The sequence below is a fragment of the Rana temporaria genome, chromosome 3, assembly GCF_905171775.1.
Source record: "Rana temporaria chromosome 3, aRanTem1.1, whole genome shotgun sequence".
Lineage (NCBI taxonomy): Eukaryota > Metazoa > Chordata > Amphibia > Anura > Ranidae > Rana > Rana temporaria.
The window spans coordinates 16,998,085-17,021,479 of NC_053491.1; the positions used below are offsets into that span (position 1 = coordinate 16,998,085).

The 23,395-nt window shown below is 47.1% G+C and overlaps 1 protein-coding gene across 1 annotated transcript in view; it reads left to right on the forward strand.

Moving 5' to 3' along the window:
• PCSK6 (proprotein convertase subtilisin/kexin type 6) overlaps window positions 1-23,395 on the forward strand; it is a 314,800-nt gene that overhangs the window by 251,170 nt on the left and 40,235 nt on the right. Inside the window, exons 14-15 of the mRNA XM_040342313.1 lie at window positions 17,483-17,659; window positions 19,839-19,941. Coding sequence (XP_040198247.1) covers window positions 17,483-17,659; window positions 19,839-19,941 — 280 coding nt within the window. The remainder of the gene's footprint in view (window positions 1-17,482; window positions 17,660-19,838; window positions 19,942-23,395) is intronic.

The following is a 23,395-nucleotide window of genomic DNA, read 5'->3' on the forward strand; positions in this document are numbered from 1 at the left end:
GCGCCTCTCTTCTCTTTTATACTCAGTTCTGACATGACACTACTTGTATATCAAGACATCGCTTGTATATCAAGTCAAAGTTTATTTAGAAATTTTGCTTGTCTTGCAAAACACTCTCAAACCAAGGTTTTACTGTATTCTTCTTGATCTCCTGCACACTGAAGCAATGCAACTGTTTAAAGTGTGTATCAATGCAAAATATATTTAAACAAAAAACATATGTAATGCTTCTCTGCAACACATGCACATTTCCTTGTGTTCCACCTCTTTAAAGTGTCACTAAACCCAGGAGCCGGCATTCACAATATCTGGTTTCTCGCAGTACACAGAACATGGAAATACAATTATTTTAGTAAATATAAACCGCTAAATACCTTTTTTCATCAGCAGTATATAGCAGTCTTGTGACTTCTATAAGTTCCTGGTTAAAGCTTGTAGGAGGAGTTTTCAATATAATCTGACTGCCCTTTAAGACTGCAGGACCCCTGACTTGGTCAGGACAGTGTTGATTGGCCCTGTGCTGATCATATGCGCACCCTCTGGACAGTGCTGATTGGCCCTGTGCTGATCACATGCACCCCCTCTGTCTGGACAGTGCTGATTGGCCCTGTGCTGAGCACATACACCCTCTGTCTGGACAGTGTTGATTGGCCCTGTGCTGAGAACATACACCCTCTGTCTGGACAGTGTTTGGCCCTGTGCTGAGCACATACACCCTCACAAGGGAAAAAAAAACTGAGCATGTGCAGAGTGACTCCAAGGCTCTGTCTTATCAGGAGATGGATTGGAGACAGTGGATGAAGGGGAGGACCAGAGAAGACAGGATCAAACGGCCTTTCTACTCAATGTGGAGGATTAACCCCTTGGGTTCCACAGTGAATATAACAAGCATGCTTTACTGTCATTGCAAGGAATGAGAAATACTCGATCTGCCGGAAATGCTGTGAACTCCAACCGTTTTGTGCATTGAAGGGTGTCAGCCCTGCCCAAGTGTCTTTTGATAAACTACTCAATCATTCCAACTCTAAGATATCTAGGACATAAAGGCCATTTATTCTGTAGACCACGCACCAGTCTAGAGGCCGGGCATGACGTCTTAACATTGCGCCCGGCCTCCGACTATCATAGACTCCCGCGACCATCTGGTCTGCCGGAAATTTCGATGGTAATCATCAGTAGCTGGCGGAATCCCTTCTCCGACTTACCGATTTGCAGCGGTGAGTCGGTAGTCACCGGAGGGCGGCGGGAGGGGGGGCGTCGCCTCTTGCCGTCCGTAAGAAGGATCAAGCAGCTGACCAGCTGCTATGATCATTTTTGTGGTGTAGGGAATCGCTGGCTGAAAGACAATATCTGAATGATGCCTGTAGCTCTACCCATCATTCAAATATCCCCACACAAATCTCAGGACTAGGGATGAGCCGAACAACCCCCCGTTTGGTTCGGAACTAGAACCTTCGAACGGACCGAATGTTTGCGCGAACATTTAGAACCCCATTGACGTCTATGGGACTTGAACGTTCGAATTCAAAAGTGCACATTTTAAAGCCCAATATGCAAGTTATTGTTGTAAAACGTCTTTGAGAACCCGGGTCTTGCCTGAAAAAAACGACCGTTTTTTAAACCTTTTTTTCCATTGATACATATTCCCTCGGGCAAGACCCGGGTTCTCAGACGTTTTCACAGGCATACTATAGACACCCAGCAGGTACAATATTTTAAAGGAATTTTTTTTTTTTATTATTTAAGCATCATTAAAATCGCTGCTCCTGAATCTTTAGGTGCAAACTAGAGCACACGGCCAGTACACACCATGTATCTTTAGGTGCAAACTGCAGAGGACACAGGCAATAAACCACGTAAGAATACTGCAGCTGGCACAATCACCTGCCTGCCAGTAAATTAGGAAGAACTGATCTAGCTAAACTATACAGTGTATAAATATACAGTATGTACAACACCTGGGATGTATATATATCCTCTACACACTGTAACATTAACTGACTAGCCAGCCAGCCTGCTCTATCTACCTGCAGAAAATGACACTCTCTCTCTGTGTCCTCTCTTAACCACCGCAACACACTACACAAGGCCGACCTGCAGGCGGCCTTTTATAGTGTGGGGCGTGTACTAAACCCCCTGAGCCGTAATTGGCCAAAGCCACCCTGGCTTTGCCCAATTATGGCTCTCCGTTTTCTGCAAGCTGTGATTGGCCAAGCATGCGGGTCATAGTGCATGCTTGGCCAATCATCAGCCAGCGATGCCGTAGTGAATTATGGTCTGTGAAACGTAACTCGAATTTGGCGCGAGCGACCCGTTTTGTTCGTATTTCGACGAACGATCGAACATACGATGTTCGAGTCGAACATGAGTTCGACTCCAATACGAAGCTCATCCCTACCCAGGACGTCATACGACGGCCAGCCATCGGCAAGTGGTTAACAAGCATGTAACCCTTGCAATGCAAGGGTAGATTTTTCAAGAATCCCAAAGTTCAGCTTTAACATGCAATGTTTCAGAAATTCAGCTAGTCAAGGCCGTTCAGCTACAGCTCCATCCCCATTGTAATACTGTTGCCAGCAGATCAATCTTTATAATATGGTGTGACAAACGGCAATCCCGGGGGGGGGGAGTCGGGGCTTTTCGAGTAGAAGTTCTGATCTAGGAATCGCAGCTCTTCTGAGTCATCATTACTGTGCCGAGGTGGGAAATGCAATGTTGTTGAAGACGGGATTAAAGGAAAACTTCTCTTATGTTGGGAAAAAAAAAGCATAACCTATAATTGCCTCATAAGCCATTTTGTAATTCAAGGTCATTGAAAATCACCTTTTCCATTTCAATCCCCCAACTGCAGTCATTCTGTAAAAGTATTAAATGTGGTGAACTGCATACAAGTTCTACATCGTTTGTGTACAAAATCCCCCCCCCGATATTAGATTTTACTGCTTGTGCTTGCTGGTTTTTCTCTGAAGTTTAAGGAACAAGTCAAAGGTTTAGCCGTTTCCTGCTATTGAAGTTTCATTTCATTTAGGCCGCATTCACACTATAACGCGGCGTATGTCGGCGTATTTCGGCGTATTTTGCCGCGACAAATTGCGGGTGAAATACGACGGCAATCAGCGTTTTTTTTTTCGGTACTGCGACATTTTGGCGGACACTTTTGACACATTTTTGGGACCATTGGCATTTTTATAACGATCAGTGCTATAAAAATGCATTGATTACTATAAAAATGCCACTGGCAGTGAAGGGGTTAACACTGGGGGCGGGGAAGGGGTTAAGTATGTTCCCTGGGTGTGTTCTAACTGTAGGGGGGGGTGGCCTCACTAGGGGAAATTACTGATCTTCTGTTCATACATTGTATGAACAGAAGATCAGCATTTCTCTCCCTGTCAGGACCGGGAGCTGTGTGTTTACACACACAGCTCCCGGTCCTCGCTTTGTAACGAGCGATCGCATCCACCGGGCACGGGAAATCGGGGGCGAGCGGGGGGCGTGTGCCTAGTGGCCTGCGCGAGAGCCAACGTATAGCTATGGGTAAAAAAAGTGTTACCGCGCTAAAAAGTTAACACATCTAAATAAAAATAAAGAATAATAAAGTGAGCTCCAACAAATTTGTGATATACACACAGGAATACAGAAAGAGGGATTAGTTGCGCTGATGAAGTGAGAATTGAAATTGATATTCAATATTATAGACGTATAGCTATGGGCTCTCGCGCAGGGGAGCCGACCTGCCGCCGTATAACAAGGCTTCCTCTGATTGGCTATGGGTGGAGAGACAGACAGCTGACCTCATGCTCACAGTAAGACGTGTTGGTGAAGGAAATTGGCCAGCTTGGCCCAAAGGCTACACACCTCCTCTGGACACAGCAACACCCTGGGCTATGGCTGCATACAAATCGGACGATAGCTGTGGACAGTTTGTATGCAGCCTGAAACGCCATCCCTGAGCTCAGACTGTCTGTATCCAGGGTCATTCGGAGTCCCCAATTTCATGTAACCAGTAAGATGTATAGCTACATGAAAACAGCGATGGTGACTGCTATTGATTGTACAGGGCGATTTGGCTGTTGGCCATGGCTAACTGCACACAGTGTGTGCATGGGAGAAGCTCCTCCACTGGCTGGTAGAGAAGCTAACCACCCAAGCTAATAGGGTCTTGGCACAGAAAATGTTCGGCACTTAAAGCGAAAGAGCAAACAAAACTAAGACTAAACGTATTCCCACCCCTATTCTAAGGCTATTCTATATAACCCTGTAATAAAAAAGGTCTGTATACTTGCCTATTCTGAAGCTAGTCTGGTCCCAGGATCAGCTGTCAGTGGCGGCTTCTGTGTAGAGGAGGAGCACCCAACACCGGAAGCCCCATGGCAAGTCTATGGGTGACATAATCTCCTAGGTCAGTGGTTCTCAACCTTCTAGTGCAGTGACCCCTTGATAAAATGTCCCAAGTTGTGGGGAGCCCGAATAGTAATTTGCGCCACTAACCCACCGAGATTTAGTGCTCCCTTCCACTCGTACAGTAATAAAACCCTTTATGGTATATTTAAGGATGTACTACACTGTCTTTGTTCTCCTTTCTTTCCCTTTTATCTCTCTATCCTAATGTCTTGTCGTCGTCCCCCCTTTCCTCTCTCTATAGCAGTCTTTCTTGTTCTTTCTCTTTTTTTCTTTGTTACTCCCCCTCTTTTCCTCTCCCTTCCACGTATTCTCTATTTTTATTCCTTCTCTTACTCCTTGGTGATGGGAAATGGGATGAGTGGCAGTGCTGGTGGGGGGGTGAGATCAGTGGCAGTTCTGGGGAGGGTTCTGATCAGCCAACTTAGGTGCTCTTGAACTGTGGTGGGGACTTTTAATGGCAACTCTAAACACAGGTAGTGTTACTCACTGTGTCTCCAGCTCTGTGGTGTCACACAGCAGTGACACCTATGCCGAAATCAGAAGATGGTGTCTCCTTCAGCCCCTCCCACATCACATTCCTCACCAGTCAGCTGATCTCTAGTCGGCTGCAAAGAGGCTGAGTGGGCGGTCACGGGCTCCAGGAACAGCCATGCTGGGCAGCCATGGGAGAGCGGTGCAGGCTTCGGGAACATCCCAGGATTCGATGACCCCGGCAAATCATTATTCGACCCCCGAGGGGGTCCCTAACCCCAGGTTGAGACCTACTGTCCTAGGCATTTCCAGACGTTGTCGGCAATCTCTCTTGTACACAGAAGTGGCTTCAGAATGGGTAAGTATACAGAGTAGCCTTAGAATGGGGTGGGCATAGGTATAGACTTTGGCTTTTGCCTAAACCTCCTCTTTAAGTTTCATCTGTAGAGCCTTGTGCTGGCGCCATGTCCTTTGGGACTCCTCAGCTCCAACCCACGTTAAATTATCATCATAAAACCTTAAATGGCCTTATTGCTTGGCATTGGTAATTGGCAGGACGTGCTTATATTAAAGTTAATGTCCAAAGGCCAGACTTTGGAAGATAACTGGCGGACCATTCTGGTATATGCTGTGCTTGAGCTGAAAGTCAAAGTTTTTATTTAAGTTTTAGATGGAGTAGTGAAGAATTAATTGCTATGTCTACTAGGGAGATTTTAAGCTCTCTCATGCACATCTACCAAGCCTTGCCATTATATAATAATGTTCTTGGCCATTTTTAGAAAAGAATTAGCATGGCATTAATCTTTTCTGAGCAGCCAGTGGAATTGCTTCTAGCTGGGCCGTATAATGAATGATATCGGATTGTGTCTGTAGGAGGTCAGTCTAAAGGCTGATGGATTTACATGTAATGTATCAGTAATTTGTTCACGTTCCCTTTCAACTCCATGGGTGGTCCCAGGCCTACCTAGTCATGTAAGGTTCTCATCCTGTTTTTTCTGTTCGTCTTCGTTTGGCATTTTTTTCCTTTTCGTTTCTCATCCAAGTATAAATCTGTCCCTCCCGAAAACATGTTGACACAAGGAATTTTCATAAAAATCCATATGAATGTAATGTCTTCTTCTGCAAATTAGAGGTCGTTCCTCCAGTCTGAGCCTCGTGTCAGTGGCACCACTGTCATTCCCTTGGCACCAATACCCATTTATTTAATCTTCTGGGACTGTCATCTGGCTCTATATGCTTCAAAACAGCTTAGCTACCAAACGACAGATGACTCATTCTGTACAGAGCAGTTTTACTCACTTATGATCCCCATTTCCATATTAACCATTTGTGATACAGAGCTCAAATGTAAGCCCAACTCCATGAAAATGAAATTCTCCTATTCATCCAAACTGCAAGGGTTAAACTGCTCGTTTTAGATCTGGAGAGCATAGCTAAGATGATTTACTTACCGGTCCCCTCAACCTCTGCTGCTCTACACTTAACCAGTCTATGGTCCTCTTGGCATCAAGACAAGAGCAAGGACCATAGCCGTGGTACAATGGACATGGTGACACCCAGGGCTCGAGTCCTGCGGGAACGAGTGGGTGCGGCGTCCCTCCACTTTTTCCAAAGCAGGAACGCCGTTCCCGTTGCAGGACTCGAGCCGCCCAGCCTTCACTTGCCCGCGGCGATGCCGCAATGTCTCCTGAGTCCTTGGAGCTTTTGTCATTGTTCCCAGGAGAGGAGACAATGCGGGGGACTGCCGCGAGTTATCACGGGATTTCGTAATCTCGCGATAACTCGCGGCAGGCCTCCGCAATGACTCCTGGGAACAATGACAAAAGTTCCCAGGAGACATTGCGACATCGCCGCTTAATGAAGTATTGGGCGGCATTGAAGAAGTAAGGTACTGTACACGCTGAACTCACTGACACAATGACACAGCCATGCATAATCATTGCTGCACTAGCACTTGGCATCCTTTCCTACATATTTCTAAATAAGATTACGATTCCTACCAGACGGTACAATTTCTTCTAGACAACTTACTTGACCTGTTTAATCGCTGGATTGGCGCTGAAGAAATCGCACAGCGACCAGGAGGTCCTCCATGTACACACTGCTCACCTCTCCCCCCAGTAGTCTGCGCTCTCTCTCTCCGGTCCGGTCGCTGTGCGATTATTATGTAGCCGCTACATTGCCTTTTTATGTGGCTTTTAAAAGTTGGACCTTGTGCAAGTGACCTAAGTCGCCTTATGTATAACAACCGTGCCCACTGCCCTAGCGCAGCAAAGTAACTTATTTTTATATGATGGATCAAAAACAAAACATACAATAAAGGAGACACAAATTTACCTCAGATCACCATTTAAATGTATGTCTCCTTTATTGTATATTTTGTTTTTGATCCATCATATAAAAATAAGTTACTTTGCTACGTTCGGTCTTCATTTGCGCTGTGCAATTTTATTTTTTTGGTGGGGGAGAGGATCTTGGGTGAGAGTTCCCACACTTTTTTCCCCAGGACTTGACCCCTGGTGACACCCAGGCATGTACTGGCCATCGAGACTACCGGGAGTTTCCCTGTGGGCTGAGTGGGCTGGTTTAAGTGACGGGAGGGGAGAGAGATACACAGCGCCAACTTTTATTCCCCTAAAAGAACATGACTGACAAAGGGAGTAGGGTGAAAGGCAGTAAGACACTGCAAGAGTCCAGAGTTATCAATCTGAATTAGGAGCCACCAGCAGGAACCGATCGGGCCAGTTGATGCAGAGTACAGGTGCCTAATTCTACTTGTTGGTGGATCGCACGATGGGGTGGACGTGATGTCATCAGCCGTAAATGATGGCCTGAAGAAGGAGCACATGCTCCGCAAACGTGTCGCCTCCCACGAATTGCATCATTTCTGGCTGATGACATCACGTCCGCAGACAAATGACATGGCAAGTGACACGCTGCATCTGGTGGCAGGCAACGGTGAAAAGTAACACGCTCAGGGCCTCCACTGACTCTGCATTTTGGTGAGTTGAACAATTAAATTTTATAATACAATGTAATAATAGAAATAATGCACTACAATCATCCTGACACCATAGCAACCATGGTGCGTGAGGATTGAGGCACCAACATCAGGTGCTTGGCGTAAAGTGGGATGAAGTCCAGGGCCAAATTTTTGTCCCAGTCCAGCCCTGGTGACACTGAGGGACATTTGTGACAGACCACTACCCTTCTTACCAACTCGTGACAAAAGACTGGTCAACCTCGCACCGGGCAGTCACTTACACAACAATGACACTCAGGTGCACCCTGCAAAAAGTGGAACCACAATCTGCCAACAGACTGAGTGATTGTCACTGAAAAAGAAGCACATCCAAAGCTTATTGTGCTGTACTTATCCTGTGGATCACAGGATTGCAGTTCATTCTGCACTCCTGTGAAGCATTTTCGACAGCGGGCTAAAAGGCAGGCTTGGTAAAGATTGCGACCATATGGTCTGGATCTGCCCATTTGCCTGGACTGGCACCTTGCTCAGCCTCTCAGCAAGCTGCTGAGAGCCTAAGCCAGTCACTCCCATCCCCCGCCCCCTCCACAGTCCAGTGCTCCAGTGAGTACTGACAGTCACCAGCTCTCTGCTCATGGAGCTCTGTGAACCGAGCGATCAATGACGTTCGCTCGGTTCTCAGCCTAGAGCTGGCGGGGTACCGATGCTGTGTCCACCTAGGTAAGTATTAGAAAAAAAAATTCCCATACTTCTCTTTTAACTAGGAAAATAACCCTTTTATTTTATTTTTTTATTTTTTTTAAGTGTATTTTTGTGCGTGTACTCGAGAGAGGAGCCGGACTGCAGGAGTTGGGAGTAGGCAGGCCTCCCCCAGAGGCAATCTGCCACCTTTCTCCATGCCCCGGGTGGCAATGGTGGGTGTGTGAGGGGGTCCTCCCACACAGCCCGCCCTACCTGCTCCGCTTTGAAGCCCAACGGGGCAGAGGGACTCCCTATAAGGGAGTGAGAGGATCTAGCCCGCTCAACCAGCCCCGTTAGTCCTTCGCCTCTCTTTTTAGAGACTGCGTGGTCAAAGTGCGTGCATGTTAACCCAATTTCAAGTGCATGTAAGTGTGGTGGTTTTTGTGGGAGGGGGGTGGGCGTACTAAGCGCGGGCTTACCTCGCATAGCACACCCACCGGGAACCCGGGCTGAGACCACCAAACTCAATTCACATGTAGCTGAGACCAGGATCCGAACCCCTAGCTGCAGAGGTGAATGGCTTGTCAGCGCAGTGCCAATCGCGTTGAGCCACCGCAGCTCCCACGAAAATAACCCTTTTTAACTGCCACCAGATAGCTTTTGGACCTATCGACCCTTCACGACAACAGCAATGGCAGTGGCAGCCCTTCTTGCCCCATGATCCACATGTAGGTACGCCAGCCCATGGATTCCAATGGGGGGGGTGGGGTTTTGAAGAACGTGATTAGAGCCAGAGTCTCTAATAGGCTTTAAAAAAGGGTGGGCAGAGCATTGGGCTCGAAGCCCACCCAGTTGTGTGATGATAACAAATGAATATTGAAGATTACAATTTTGGAATGGCCCAGACCTAAATCCCATTGAAAATCTGTGGAGTGATCTGAAGAGGGCTGTGCACAGGAGATGCCCTCGCAATCTGACAGGTTTGGAGTGTTTGGCGTGTTTTCGCAAGGAGCGGGCAAATATTGCCAAGTCATGATGTGCCATGCTGATAGACTCATCCCCAAAAAGACTGAGTGCTGTAATATAATCAAAAGGAGCTTCAACAAAGTATAAGTGCTGCGTAGACTCATCCCCTTCATCCCGGAAGAAGACACAGCAGTAGTAGTGGGAACACTCATTAACTCCAGATTCGACTACACAAATTCCCTCTACCTTGGACTACCCAAATTCCAGATGTCTTGTCTACAAGTTGTCCAGAACACCGCAGCCAGACTGGTAACGGGTAAAAAACCCTGGGAACCAATCTCCCCGGTCTTGAGGTCCCTCCACTGGCTAGCTGAAAAGGATCAGGTGACGTTCAAGAACCTCTGCCTCACCCACAAATGCACACAAGGAAACGCGCCGCAATACTTATGCGAGAAAATAAAACACTGCACCCCAAATCGGGCCCTACGATCAACTAATCACAACCTCCTCCACATCCCCAAGTCCCGCTACATATCTAAAGGAGAACGAAGATTAGACATCCAAGGAGCGCGGCTATGGAACGCTCTACCTACAGAAATTCATATGGAAGTGAACCATCGGGCCCTCCGAAAAAAACCTAAGACACATCCATTCTGAAGCGTGGCTGGACGACGACATTGGATACAGCGCCTTGAGGCGATTAGGGGCCAGATTCACAGTAGAAATACGCCGGCGTATCTACTGATACTCCGGCATATTTTTTAAATTTGCCGCGTCGTATCTTTAGTTTGAATTCTCAAACCAAGATACGACGGCTTTAGGCTTCAATCCGACAGGCGTACGGCTTCGTACGCCTTCGGATCGTAGGTGTAATACTTCGGCGCCCGCTGGGTGGAGTTCGCGTCGTTTTCCGCGTCGGGTATGCTAATTAGCTGTTTACGGCGATCCACGAAGGTACGATCTTACGTCATCGCTAGTCGGCTTTTCCCGGCTTATAGTTACGGCTGCTATTTCATGGCTTAGATTTAGACTGCCCATGTTAAAGTATGGCCGTCGTTCCCGCATCGAATTTTAATTTTTTTAATTTTTTTTGCATAAGTCGTCCGTGAATAGAAAAGGACGTAACACACGTCGCCGTTCAAAAGATTACGTCGGTGCGACGTCATGTCGCGCAAAGCACGGCGGGAAATTTCAAAACGGAGCATGCGCAGTACGTTCGGCGCGGGAACGCGCCTAATTTAAATGATACACGCCCCATTTGAATTAGGCGGGCTTGCGCCGGACGCATTTACGCTACGCCGCAGCAAGTTTACAGGCAAGTGCTTTGTGAATCAAGCACTTGCGCTTAAAACTTGCGGCGGTGTAACGTAAATGGGATACGTTAGACCGCCGCAAATGTGCCTGAATCTGGCTTTTCGCATTTGTAGCGCTATACAAGTTACTCACTCACAAGGGTGTGCACACTTATGCAACCATATTATTTTAGTTTTTAATGTTTACTTCCATCCACCTATAAGGTTTCAAGTTTGTTGTTCAATTGAGTTGTACAGTTTATAGGTCACAATAAAGGTAGAAAAAGTTCTGAAATTATTAATCTTTGTCTCGATTTTTTTTTTTAATCACAGAAACCTGACATTTTAACAGAAGTTTGTAGACTTTCTACATCCACTGTGTGTGTTGTGTGTGTAAATATATATATATATATATATATATATATATATATATATATATATATATATATATATATATATATATATATATATATATATATATATATATATATATATATATATAGTGTGTGTGTGTGTAGCGCCGCCTTAATTTCAGTATGGGCACTATGCTAATAGAATGGGAGGGTTCGTTTACTCCCATTCATAATTTGTTTAAATTTGGCTGCTGCCAACTCAGAACTGTCCTGTCGCCCAGTGTGTTACCACCCCTGGGCGACAGTTGGCGCTAGAGGGGTCCTGACAGACCACCTTTCCCAGCAACCAATCAGAGGAGCGTTTCCCATGCTGGGAGGGGATATATCTGGGGCAGCCGCCATTGTTCTGCCTGTTCTGTGCGGGGCCGGAGTTCCAGGTGCGGTATCCACCTTCAGGGTACGCGCATCCACGGGCACCGCCACCCTGGCTTACTTTACTGAGGTTGCGCACCATGCGGAGCCTCATCTAATACTGAGAGGGGCCCCAGCGGCTTGCTGGGTCCCAAAACCTTCTATTAAGGTGATACTAAGCCGGGAGCTGTGCGATGGGTATCGGCCCGGGGAGAACCTAGAGCTAGAGGTTGTCCGGGAGGCTTAGACGAACCATCGGGGATCCAGTCACCACACTGCATGACAGGTATGCTTGAAGCTGTCAGTTGGTGACATAGTTTGAACTGACTGGGAGGATGCGCTCACCCTAATCCTTGTATCTTAAATTGCTAAGCCTGTGGCAGAGGCCTGTTTCCTCCCAGTGATTTGCAAGTGGCGCTCCGGCTGTCAGGCCTGTGAAAATACCGCCTGTCCGGCGGCACTTTACCCACCCTGATTTGGGGTGGCGACGAATGGAATTTGATTATTGCCGAGAGCAGGCTTGCTCTCTTTCATATCCAAGGCCTGATACTAAAGTTCTCTCCTCGCTCATCAACCTTTCTCTATTGTGTGCCATATTGATGTTGGGCCTTGGAATAAAGCATTGAAAATGTATTTGATGTCTGGACACTTGCTCTTTATTCACACTCACAAGTATCACCCCTAGACTAAGCCAAGAGGGTAACTTAATATGCCGATCCCAAACTAATAAGCGGCTCCTTCGGGGTGAGTGCTATATATATACCGTATTTATCGCAGTATAACGCGCACCCCTAAAGTTGCCCCGAATCCTGTGGAAAAAAATATTTTTTTGTACTTACAGTTTTGGTGTCTTGCACGGCGTCCATCGGCTGCCTCGTCGGGTCCGGCGTCCGTCTGCGGCTTCGGGTGTCCTCTTCGTCGGGTCCGGCATCCTTCTGCGGCGTCCTCCCCGCTCAATTCTCACGCCGAGTTTGAATACTGCGCCGACATATACAGAGCGCAGTACACGTGTATTGTCGGCAATGCTCGGCAACTCTCGCGCTGACGTCCTGTACGTCCAGGACGTGAGCGCGGAAGGAGCCGAGACTGCCCGACTATACCCGAGTGTACTGCACTCTTTATATGTCGGCGCAGTATTCAAAACTTGGCGCGGGTATCGGCGTATGCCGCGCACCAACGATTTTGCCCTGATTTTCAGGGCAAAAAAGTGCGCGGTATACGCCGATAAATACGGTGTATGTGTATATATGTATGAGGGGTATAGGGACATATTGTACAATCCATTGGGGGTCTATAATCAATGTAAATGGTGTAGTGAGACTTCCTTCTGGACTTTCATCTCCCCATTACGATCTCAATTAATTTCTACAAGCACGGTGCAGAGAGCCCGGGGGCCACGTCATATGTACTTGCTGGTTGAAATATGGTCTTTTCTGCATCCGGTTGTATGTAGGAAACTCGCTTCAGTAAGAAGTTTAATGGGACCTGGAGGATATATTTTTTCAAAGTGTTTTATCATCAGAGAAGGTGTTGGGATACCATTTTGACATACGTTGTAAATAGGTAAATGTATGAGAAAAATTAAAAAAACGTCTGGAATTCTTTTTTAAGCAGCTGTAGGGAAAGATGGTGAACAGTAAACGTGTTGGATCCCTTGCGCTGCTATGTGTGCCTACAAACTCAAGTCTGTGATAAATAAATGTGCGTGGGATTAGCTGCTTAACACCTATATGTGTTACTGACAATAGACCAAGAAAAAACAAGTGAAGCGTTCACCCTCTTCAATGTGAAAATGGAAACAAAGTGGATGAAATTAAAAAAATATTAATGGTGACCCCCTTATATAAAAGATAATTACAAAGTAAGATCCTCAATCTCTCAGATGGCTACTCAGCGTAACGAAATACTAGCCCAATAAGTGACAAATAAAATACGCAACGTGTCAATGAAATATAAGTGGTGACACCTTTATGTAAGGGGTCACCATTAATATTATTTAACTTAATTTTAAGAGGAAAGTTTTAAGAATAAAATTTGACATAAAGAACTTCGAAGCAAAATAAGGGTCAGTGCCCATCGATGCGGCCTCGCCAGTGCCCATCGATGCGGCCTCGCCAGTGCCCATCGATGCGGCCTCGCCAGTGCCCATCGATGCGGCCTCGCCAGTGCCCATCGATGCGGCCTCGCCAGTGCCCATTGATGCGGCCTCGCCAGTGCCCATTGATGCGGCCTCGCCAGTGCCCATAGATGCGGCCTCGCCAGTGCCCATCGATGCGGCCTCGCCAGTGCCCATCGATGCGGCCTCGCCAGTGCTACCCGTCTGCGGCCTCGCCAGTGCTACCCGTCTGCGGCCTCGCCAGTGCTACCCGTCTGCGGCCTCGCCAGTGCTACCCGTCTGCGGCCTCGCCAGTGCTACCCGTCTGCGGCCTCGCCAGTGCTACCCGTCTGCGGCCTCGCCAGTGCTACCCGTCTGCGGCCTCGCCAGTGCTACCCGTCTGCGGCCTCGCCAGTGCTACCCGTCTGCGGCCTCGCCAGTGCTACCCGTCTGCGGCCTCGCCAGTGCTACCCGTCTGCGGCCTCGCCAGTGCTACCCGATCAGGGCCCGTCTGCGGCGTCGCCATTGCTACCCGATCAGGGCCCGTCTGCGGCCTCGCCATTGCTACCCGATCAGGGCCCGTCTGCGGCCTCGCCATTGCTACCCGATCAGGGCCCGTCTGCGGCCTCGCCATTGCTACCCGTTCAGGGCCCGTCTGCGGCCTCGCCATTGCTACCCGATCAGGGCCCGTCTGCGGCCTCGCCATTGCTACCCGATCAGGGCCCGTCTGCGGCCTCGCCATTGCTACCCGTTCAGGGCCCGTCTGCGGCCTCACCATTGCTACCCGATCAGGGCCCGTCTGCGGCCACACCATTGCTACCCGATCAGGGCCCGTCTGCGGCCTCGCCATTGCTACCCGATCAGGGCCCGTCTGCGGCCTCACGTCCGATTACACAGAAGGGGTATCTCCTGTTTACTCGGTGGCTTCTGTAATACAAAGTCCCGCCTCCTGGACTGGCTCAAATGATAGACAGAACATTGGTTCAATGCTGGGACATGTGAATACTAGCAAAAGAGCCAGTCAGGAGGTGGGACTTCGTATTACAGAGACTACCCATAATCAGGAGATCCTCGCTCTATGTAATCTGGCGGCACTCGTCCCCCCTCTGAGGCAGCCCAATGCAAATATGGGCGTATAACACACGCACGTGATTTGCACCTGTTTTTCAGGGGGGAAAAATGTGTTTTACGCCGATAAATACAGTAATTTCATTCACTTGGTTTTAATTTTCGCATTGAAGAGGGTTGACGCTTCACTTATTTTTTCTTTTTTTTTTTTTTCTTGATTTTTTGGGAAAGTTGTCTGCTTTATTCTTTGGGACAGAAATGGTAAGTATCTACAAGCACTTTGAACAGTGTTGCCAATCAGTATTTTTAGGGGGAAAAAAAGGGCATTTTCTCCTGCCAGTAAATGCCAGTGACAGGAAAAGTTTGCCAGTAAAAAATATACTTGGCTTGGAACTGCACATTTGGTTTGGAGCTGACCAAGACCATCCAAATGCCTAAGCCTGGGTTCACACTGGTCCGAGAGACGCTCCGACATTGGGAGCTCATGCCGCATGACGTGTGAAAATCAATGTTTCCCTATGAGAGCCGTCTTAACTGGTCCGACACAAGTCGGTCCGACTTTTAAAATGCTCCCTGCACTACTTTGGTCCGACTTTGATCCTACTTCAGCCCAATGATATTCAATGAAGTCGGATCAAAGTAGGATCCTTGTCCTTACTATCCGACTTTTGACACAATCGACATGGTGATTACAGCAGCAGTAAAAGGAATTTATCTCACTCTGGGATTGTTTTGATTGGTCAAAGAACAAGTCAGACTATCACAAAGTCGGGTCAAAGTAGTATCCTGTTTATGAAAGTCGGATGGATGTAGGACCAATGTCGTAGAGCAAAGTAGGATGAAAGTCGTCGTGTAGTAACTAGTAATTTAGTAACTTTTGGAAATTTCAGTAAAATCTTGGCTGTGCCAGTAAATTTTGGATGCCGTGTCAGTAAATTGCACTCTGGTAGGTTGGCAACACTAACCTTGAATTGTATCTTTGTTGTATACCTAATGGGTCTAACTAAAGCCTTGTACGCGCGATCGGATTTTCCGACGGGAATTGTGTGACGATAGACGGTTGACCTAAAATCCGACCATTTGTTCGCCTCATCAGACAATTGTCATACACGCTGCGTCCATAGAGACAGAGTGTATGACTCGGTCCCGCCCCCCGGCAGGCGCGTCATTGGATGTGATTGACAGCAGCGCGAGCCAATCGCTGCTATCAATCTATCCAATCAACGGCCAGACTCTGTGGAGAAGAGGACGCCGGGGGACACGCACAGCAGGTGAACGGGCTCAGCTAAGTAAATGGGGGGCTGGGGGGCCCTCATTGCCAGGTAATTTTTCACCTGAATGCATAGGATGCATTCAGGTGAAAAAACACAAACCTTTTTAAGCTGAGGGTTTTTTGCCTAAGGATCTAGTCTGGTATCACTGGGAGAAAGTTTCTGGAAGATATTGGGAGCGGCCAACCAGTCATCTGAGGACATTAGTGAGTGCAGGTTGGTGTGCGAGATCCTACAGACTGTGTTGTGTGTTCTGTTGCCACCCTTCTGGTACTCTAACATACAAAATCTTACCACATCACGAAGGATGAGCGGATCCTAGGCTGAACTTACTTGTATTCTCCCACCAGGAAACGTTCATAGTTCACTGCCAGGGATGGACTGGTCATAGGGACTACAGGGAGTTTCCCGGTGGGCCAATGGCTCAGTGGGCCATTTTTTAAAACAGAAATTCTGCTTGGAGGACTTTTTTTAATGCCCTGGCAGCGCCCCAGTTTTTCAGTCGCTTTACAAGCGCTATTTTTAGCCCAAAAGCGCCTAAAAAAGGCCTCAGTGTAAAAAGGGGTCCTACACTCACCCCCTCTCTTTTACACTCACTCTCTTTTTCTTACACTCACCCCCCTCTCTCACCCACCCCCTTTCACCCCCTTCCCCTCAACCCTCCCTCTCTCTCTCTCATTCCCCTCTCTCACCCTCTCATGATATACAATAATGGATGTAGGGCAGGGTGACCACGTGTCCCGGATTGCCCGGGACAGTCCCGCATTTTGCAGGTCTGTCCCGGGCACAGTCATTCTAGGATAATACAGTGTCCCAGAATGAAACTGACACAACCACCACCCGGGCCAATCTGATGCCCCCAAAAAGGCCGCCACATCACCGCTTTACTCGCTGACAGTACTTGTCCTGGCCCGGAATGCCTGGAGGAGCACAATCCCTCCCCTGCTTGTGATTGGAGAAATCATAAATCCCGCCTCTTGTGTCCAATCACTGTGCTGTGATTCGTACAGCAAAAGCTTATTTTTTGGAAGGGAGGGTGTCCCTGAATGGTAGTTTGGAAATGTGGTCACCCTGATGTAGGGGCTTTTTGGTGGGCGTGATTTTTCAGGGGGTGGGGGCAGCATTTTATTGAATTAAAGTGGGCCGGTCTGGATGAAGTCCAGGGCCAAATTTTTGTCCCAGTTCAGCCCTGTTCACTGCCAATGAGAAATGACTGAGAGTCTGGGAATGGCTCGGACACTTATGAATGGCAGTGCACTGTGACCATTTCCTGGCGGGAAAACGCTAGCGGGTTGAGACTTGGCTCCAAACTCTCCTCAACCTATCCGTGGTCACCACATCGGGAAGAGTACTCATCACCTTGAAATCCTAATGTTGCAGATACGTATAGAGCTTTATCAGTTAAAAGGTCGCCATGTATTGTGCTTGGTTCAGATGTTGCAGGAAATTCATAGAAAAATAATATATAATTGCATAAACCTGTGTTTCAGGGAAGCTGAAAGAATGGACACTGATTCTTTATGGCACAGCTGAGCACCCGTACAATGCGATCGGTTTTCATCACTCAAGGTCCAAAGCCCTGGACTTATCTGCAGCTGATCAGGAGCCTTCGAAATCTGGCATCTTCCAGAACCCCCTGGAATTTGAGGAAGACGACGAGTATTCAGGTACAAGTCTAGGGTATGTCATGCCTGTGTGAAATGACACGTTATTAACATAAGCGATCTTTTGGTGCAAAGTACTGTATTTATTATCGTATAACACTCACTTTTTTTTACCCTGAAAGTTTTTTTTCCTGAAACTTCTCTCTTAAAGTTAGGGTGCGTGTTATTCCAGGGATAACGATAATGTGTCAAGAGATTTTGGTGCTCTTATGGATGTAGCACACCTCCCAACATTTTGAGATGGGAATGAGGGACACCTACTAACAAATGTATGTAGACATAGGACACGCCCTCTGCCACACCCCCTTAAAGGAGAGTTAAAGCGGAGGTTCTGCTGGTGTTTAAATACAAATTTTACTTACTAGTGCCGATTTTGCAGCCGCCACGATCGTGCTTTGCCAGGAAAGAATATTTTATAAAACTGTGTGATGGACATTGCCATCTTTATTGTGGGCACTCTGAAGCCCTCCTGTATGTCTTCCGGGATGCGGCGAATGCTGATGTCCCAGCATTCACCGCGTAATCCCGTGCATGCGCAGTGTTGACGGCGAGCCGCGCCGTCAACACTGCGCAGTTGCCATCACAACGGCCGGCGGTGTCCAGAAAAGGACACGCCCCGCTGTGATGTTACACTAGTCCTTCTTTACCAGCACAGCTCAGAACGCTCTGAGCAGCGTCACGTGACAGCACAGCTAGCGCGAGACTACACGCGCAGCTAGTTCTGTTGTTGTGCTATGATTGGCCCACACGTCACTGCATGAAGACCAAACAAACAGCGCCCACAATGCACGGCGCCGTCGGGGAAAATAGCGGCACGCCCACTCCCCGCTGGGATGGAAACCCGGAAGCACAGCAGATTACAGGTAAGGGACCATTGAAAAAAAAAAATTCAACGCTATGATGCTTAAATGGGATGGAGGTTAAGGATGCTGGAAAGTTCATTTTGAGGGTGAACCTCTGCTTTAACCAAAGAAGGTTGATTAAATCCACAAGGATTTTTTTTACCACTACTATTCCTTTATATTGGCTTATAAAATTTATAAATGCAGCAATTTAGAAATTGGATGAAAGGTTTAGCACGGGGAAACACTTTTTGAAAGATAAAAAGTGCATTTTATATACAACTCTATGGATCAGTCCCCCGAAATCAGGGACGGTTGGGAGCTATGGATGTAGTAATGAATGTTAATGTGGAGTTCCACCCAAAAATTTAACTTTCACTTTTGTGAATCCGACCCCCCCCCCCCCTCCAGTGTCACATTTGGTACCTTTCAGGGGGAGGAGGAAGCAGATCCCACTTCCCGATACGTATTCTTCTACATATTTTTGGTAAAAAAAATCGCAATAAGCGTTTATTGATCAGTTTGCGCAAAAGCTATAGCGTCTACAAAATAGGGGATAGTTTTATGGCATTTTTATTTACTAATAAAAATAGTAATGGTGGCGATCAGCGATTTTTTGCACTGATTACTGTGAAAATGACACTGGCAGTGAAGGGGTTAACCTGTAGGGGGGCGCTGAACGGGTTAAGTGTGCCCTAGTGAGTGATTCTTACTGTTTGGGGGCATGGCTGGGCGTGTGACGTCACTGATCGTCGTTCCCTACAACAGGGAACAGACGATTAGTGACAGTCTCACTAGGAAGAACAGGGAAAGGTTTGTTTACACTTACCTCCCCCCCCGTTCTTCAGCTCTGTGACCCGATTGCGGGCCACCAGTGGCGATCGGGTCTGCGGGCACGGTCACGAAGCTCACGACCGGGCTGTGAGCGTGACCCACGGCTGGGCTCTTAAAGGGGACGTACCTGTACGTCCTTTTGCACAGCCGTGCCGCTCTGCCAACGTATATCGTCGTCAGGCGGTCCTTAAGTGGTTAAACATGCTAGTTACATTTCCATGTGGCTTCAATTAGCAATGTCGCAATATATTTTTTTTTTTTTTACATACTGCGAAATTAGATGTTGTTAAACTGAAATCTGCATATGATAGCCAAGTGTGAATGTGTTGGACTTGGTGTCATTTTAATCCAATTAAAATGTTTCAGTGTTTTCATTTTATGAGCCAGTAATGCTGTTTGTGTCTCCGTATGGCCGAGTCATTGTAGCACTGCATGTCTCACTCTCTAATGTTCCTCCTCCGGTCCTTTTGGTTTTTCATTTAGAAATAAATATTTGTGTTTCCAAGGTCCGTGCCACACCGAGTGCGGGGACAGAGGATGCGACGGGCCCGGCGCTGATCAGTGTCTCAGCTGTGTTCACTATAGTCTTGGCAGTGTCAAATCCGGCAGGTAAGTTGGTGCATACCATGTACTGTTTGGAATAAGACATGACAGTGACCTGTTGCCAGCCTTAAAGGGTTAGTTCACCTTTTCAGAAGAATGAAGTTAAAGGAACACCCTACATTCTCCCTATAGCCCCTTGTGACAGGGGTCACTTTGGGTGGGGGGTTTGGAGCCCCTTGTGACAGGGGTCACTTTGGGTGGGGGGTTTGGAGCCCCTTGTGACAGGGGTCACTTTGGGTGGGGGGTTTGGAGCCCCTTGTGACAGGGGTCACTTTGGGTGGGGGGTTTGGAGCCCCTTGTGACAGGGGTCACTTTGGGTGGGGGGATTGTGAAACTCAGCTTGCCTTGGAGAGCTCTGGAGGCTCCATGTCCAGCATCCAGAGACCCAGGGCCAGATTAAGAACATCATGGGCCTGGTGCTGAGGATTTTGGTGGGGCCTTAGGCTGCATTCACACCTCCGCGACAAGTAACGCCGCGTACGCGGCGTATTTTGCCGCGAATAGTGTAACTTTTTTTTTACAAATCCTTCCTATTGCTTTGTATGGCCGAACGCCAATGCCGCCTGAAAAAAAAGGGTCCGGGACTTTTTTTCATGCCGCAGGTGTACGGCGTCTATGAGATGTGAACCATCTCATAGACAGCAATGGGAATTCTCCTCTCCAGTGGCACGAGCGGCCGGCGTCGGGCGTTTTATAGCGGAGGTGTGAATGGGGTGTAATAAATAATAAATAAATGCGTGGGAATGACATGAACGCAGCCCAGCCAAGGCAAGTGACCAAAGGCACAGAACCCAGAAGGAAGACCGGGTGAAGATGGAAGTGTCCAGGCCCCGCCTGATTCATCGCAGCACTGGAGGGCTCAGTCTGAAAATTGAAGTGTACACTAATGTGCAAATATGCTGTGCATACTTGTACGTTGTGGCATAACCTACCCCAGGGCCTCTAAAAAGTATTATCACAGGAGCCTCTCATGGGGCCCCCTACTGACCCGGTGGACGGTGGCCCTTGGGCAGTGCCTAAGTGCACAGTTGCCAACATTTAAAAAATATTTTCAGGGCCACTTTTTTATATAAGTGCTATATTTAGAGTAGCTGAGATCCCCGATGTTCCTCTATACATCATAGTAGCAATCACAAAATTAAATGAGTACTAATAATGGGGCAGAACAAATATGAGAACTGAGATTTCCTTTAGTTGAACTAACAAAAGTGTGTCCATTCTAGAGCTGGTAACATTGAGGATATTCAGTATAATTTTAAAGAACTGTTTTTGTGGGTAAGCGACATAGGGGAGGAGTATGGATGGTATATAAGTGGGAAGTATGTGCAGGTGAGGAGAGGAATGTGGAGGGTCTAACAGTGGGCACTATGTACAGGAGAGGAGTACAAAGGGTACGGAAAAAAGCACTATGTACAGGAGAGGAGTGTGAAGGGTATGACAATGGGCAGTATGTACAGGAAGAGTGTGGGGGTATGACAGAGGGTAGTACGTACCAGAGAGAAGTGTGGAGGGTATGATGGGGCAGTATGTACAGGAGAGGAGTGTGGAGGGTATGACAGTGGGCAGTATGTACAGGAGAGGAATGTAGACGGTATGATAGTGGGCTCTATGTATAGGAGAGGAGTGTGGAGGGTATGACAGTGAACACTATGTATAGGAGAGGAGTGTGGAGGGTATGACAGTGGGCACTATGTATAGGAGACGAGTGTGGAGGGTATGACAGTGAGCAGTATGTACAGGAGAGGAGTGTGGACAGTGTGACAGTGGGCACTAAGTACAGGAGAGAAGTGTATGACAGCAGGCACTATGTACAGGAGAGGAGTGTGAAGGGTATGACAGTGGGCGCTATGTATAGGAGAGGAGTGTGGAGGGTATGACAGTGGGCACTATGTACAGGAGAGGAGTGTGTAGGGTATGACAGTGGGTACTATGTATAGGAGAGAAGTGTGGAGAGTATGACAGTGGGCACTATGTACAGGAGAGGAGTGTGGAGAGTATGACAGTGAGCACTATGTACAGGAGTGGAAGGATATTTAGGGACTGAGTAGTGGTTAAGCGGGTCATACATGGATTGAAATTACGCCAATTATGCAGAGATCAGCCATAGTCAATCTATGTATGGGCTAGCTGGTTTTACACAAGTCAATCTATTAATCAACTTGAGTACAACCAGCCTGTTTTTTTTTTCTTAAAACAATCAGTGCTGCCAGCTAAAGTTAGCAACACTGATCATTGTACGCACTGGCAGAACACAATAACACTGCATGAGTGATTCCCCCATCCACAGGTCAGCAGGTGAGAGGGTGTGTGGGGACAGGCTGGGGAGAGATACTAGTCAGTGGCTGGGTAGGCACGGGTAGTATCAGAGCCAGATACACACAGGTTACATACGACACGATCGTTAGAGCGAGAACAATAATTCTAGTACTAGACCTCCTCTGTAACTCTAAACATGTAACCTAAAAAAATGTAAAGCATCGCTTAGGATACCAAAAAAAATTGTGCTAACTTAACTAACTAACTGTTTTTTTAATGAATGAAACATTTTTTTCCAAAAAAACATGTTTGAAAAATTGCTGCGCAAATACCGTGCAAGAGCTGCACAATTAATCGTTAAAAAAATCGTGATCTCGATTCAACCCCCCTGACGATCTTCAATGCAGAGTTTGCTGATTCTTTCAGATAACAAGTGGAGAGACTTTCAGCTGTCAAAAGAAAATATTGTAACTGACACTTCCTTCTTAGATCAAAGGGATACACTTCTGTGTGTAAAGAACAAATCTGGGCAGTCTGCAAAGTTTGTAAACAAAATGAAACATTGTAACTAACTAACATTGTAACTAAATTTAACCACTTAAAGTCCAACACTTGTTTCTTAAGTTAGAAAGCAATATTATTTGCTAGAAAATTACTTGGAACTGCCAAACATTATATATATTTTAGCAGAGACTCTAGGGAATACAATGGCTATTGCTGCAATATGTTATGTCACACTGCATTTGCCCACTTCAATGAATAATAAAAACCATAAAAACAAAACAGTGAAGTTAGCCCATTTTTTTTTTTTTTTTTTTTTTTTTATGTGAAAGATGATGTTACGCCGCAACAATTGTGAGAGAATCGTGATCTATCTTCTAAGCAAAAAAATTGCAATTCTCATTTTAGCCAGAATAGTGCAGCTCTGTACCGTGCAACATAAAAAGTGCAAAGACCACCATAGAGTAATTTTCTAGCAAAAAACAAATGATGATTTTTACATGTATTCGAGAAGTGTCAGAATTGGCCTGGGTGGCAAGGGGTTAATTACCATGAGTAATATACAAATAATTATTATAAGCACTGTGATCCTATCAGTCTGCTGTAGTGTGTCAGCTTGTATTTATATTGGCCGCTCTGAATGTAGCTTCTGACAGGCTGTGCAAGCAGGCCCGTATCTCCGGAACCATAAATGATAGCCGTC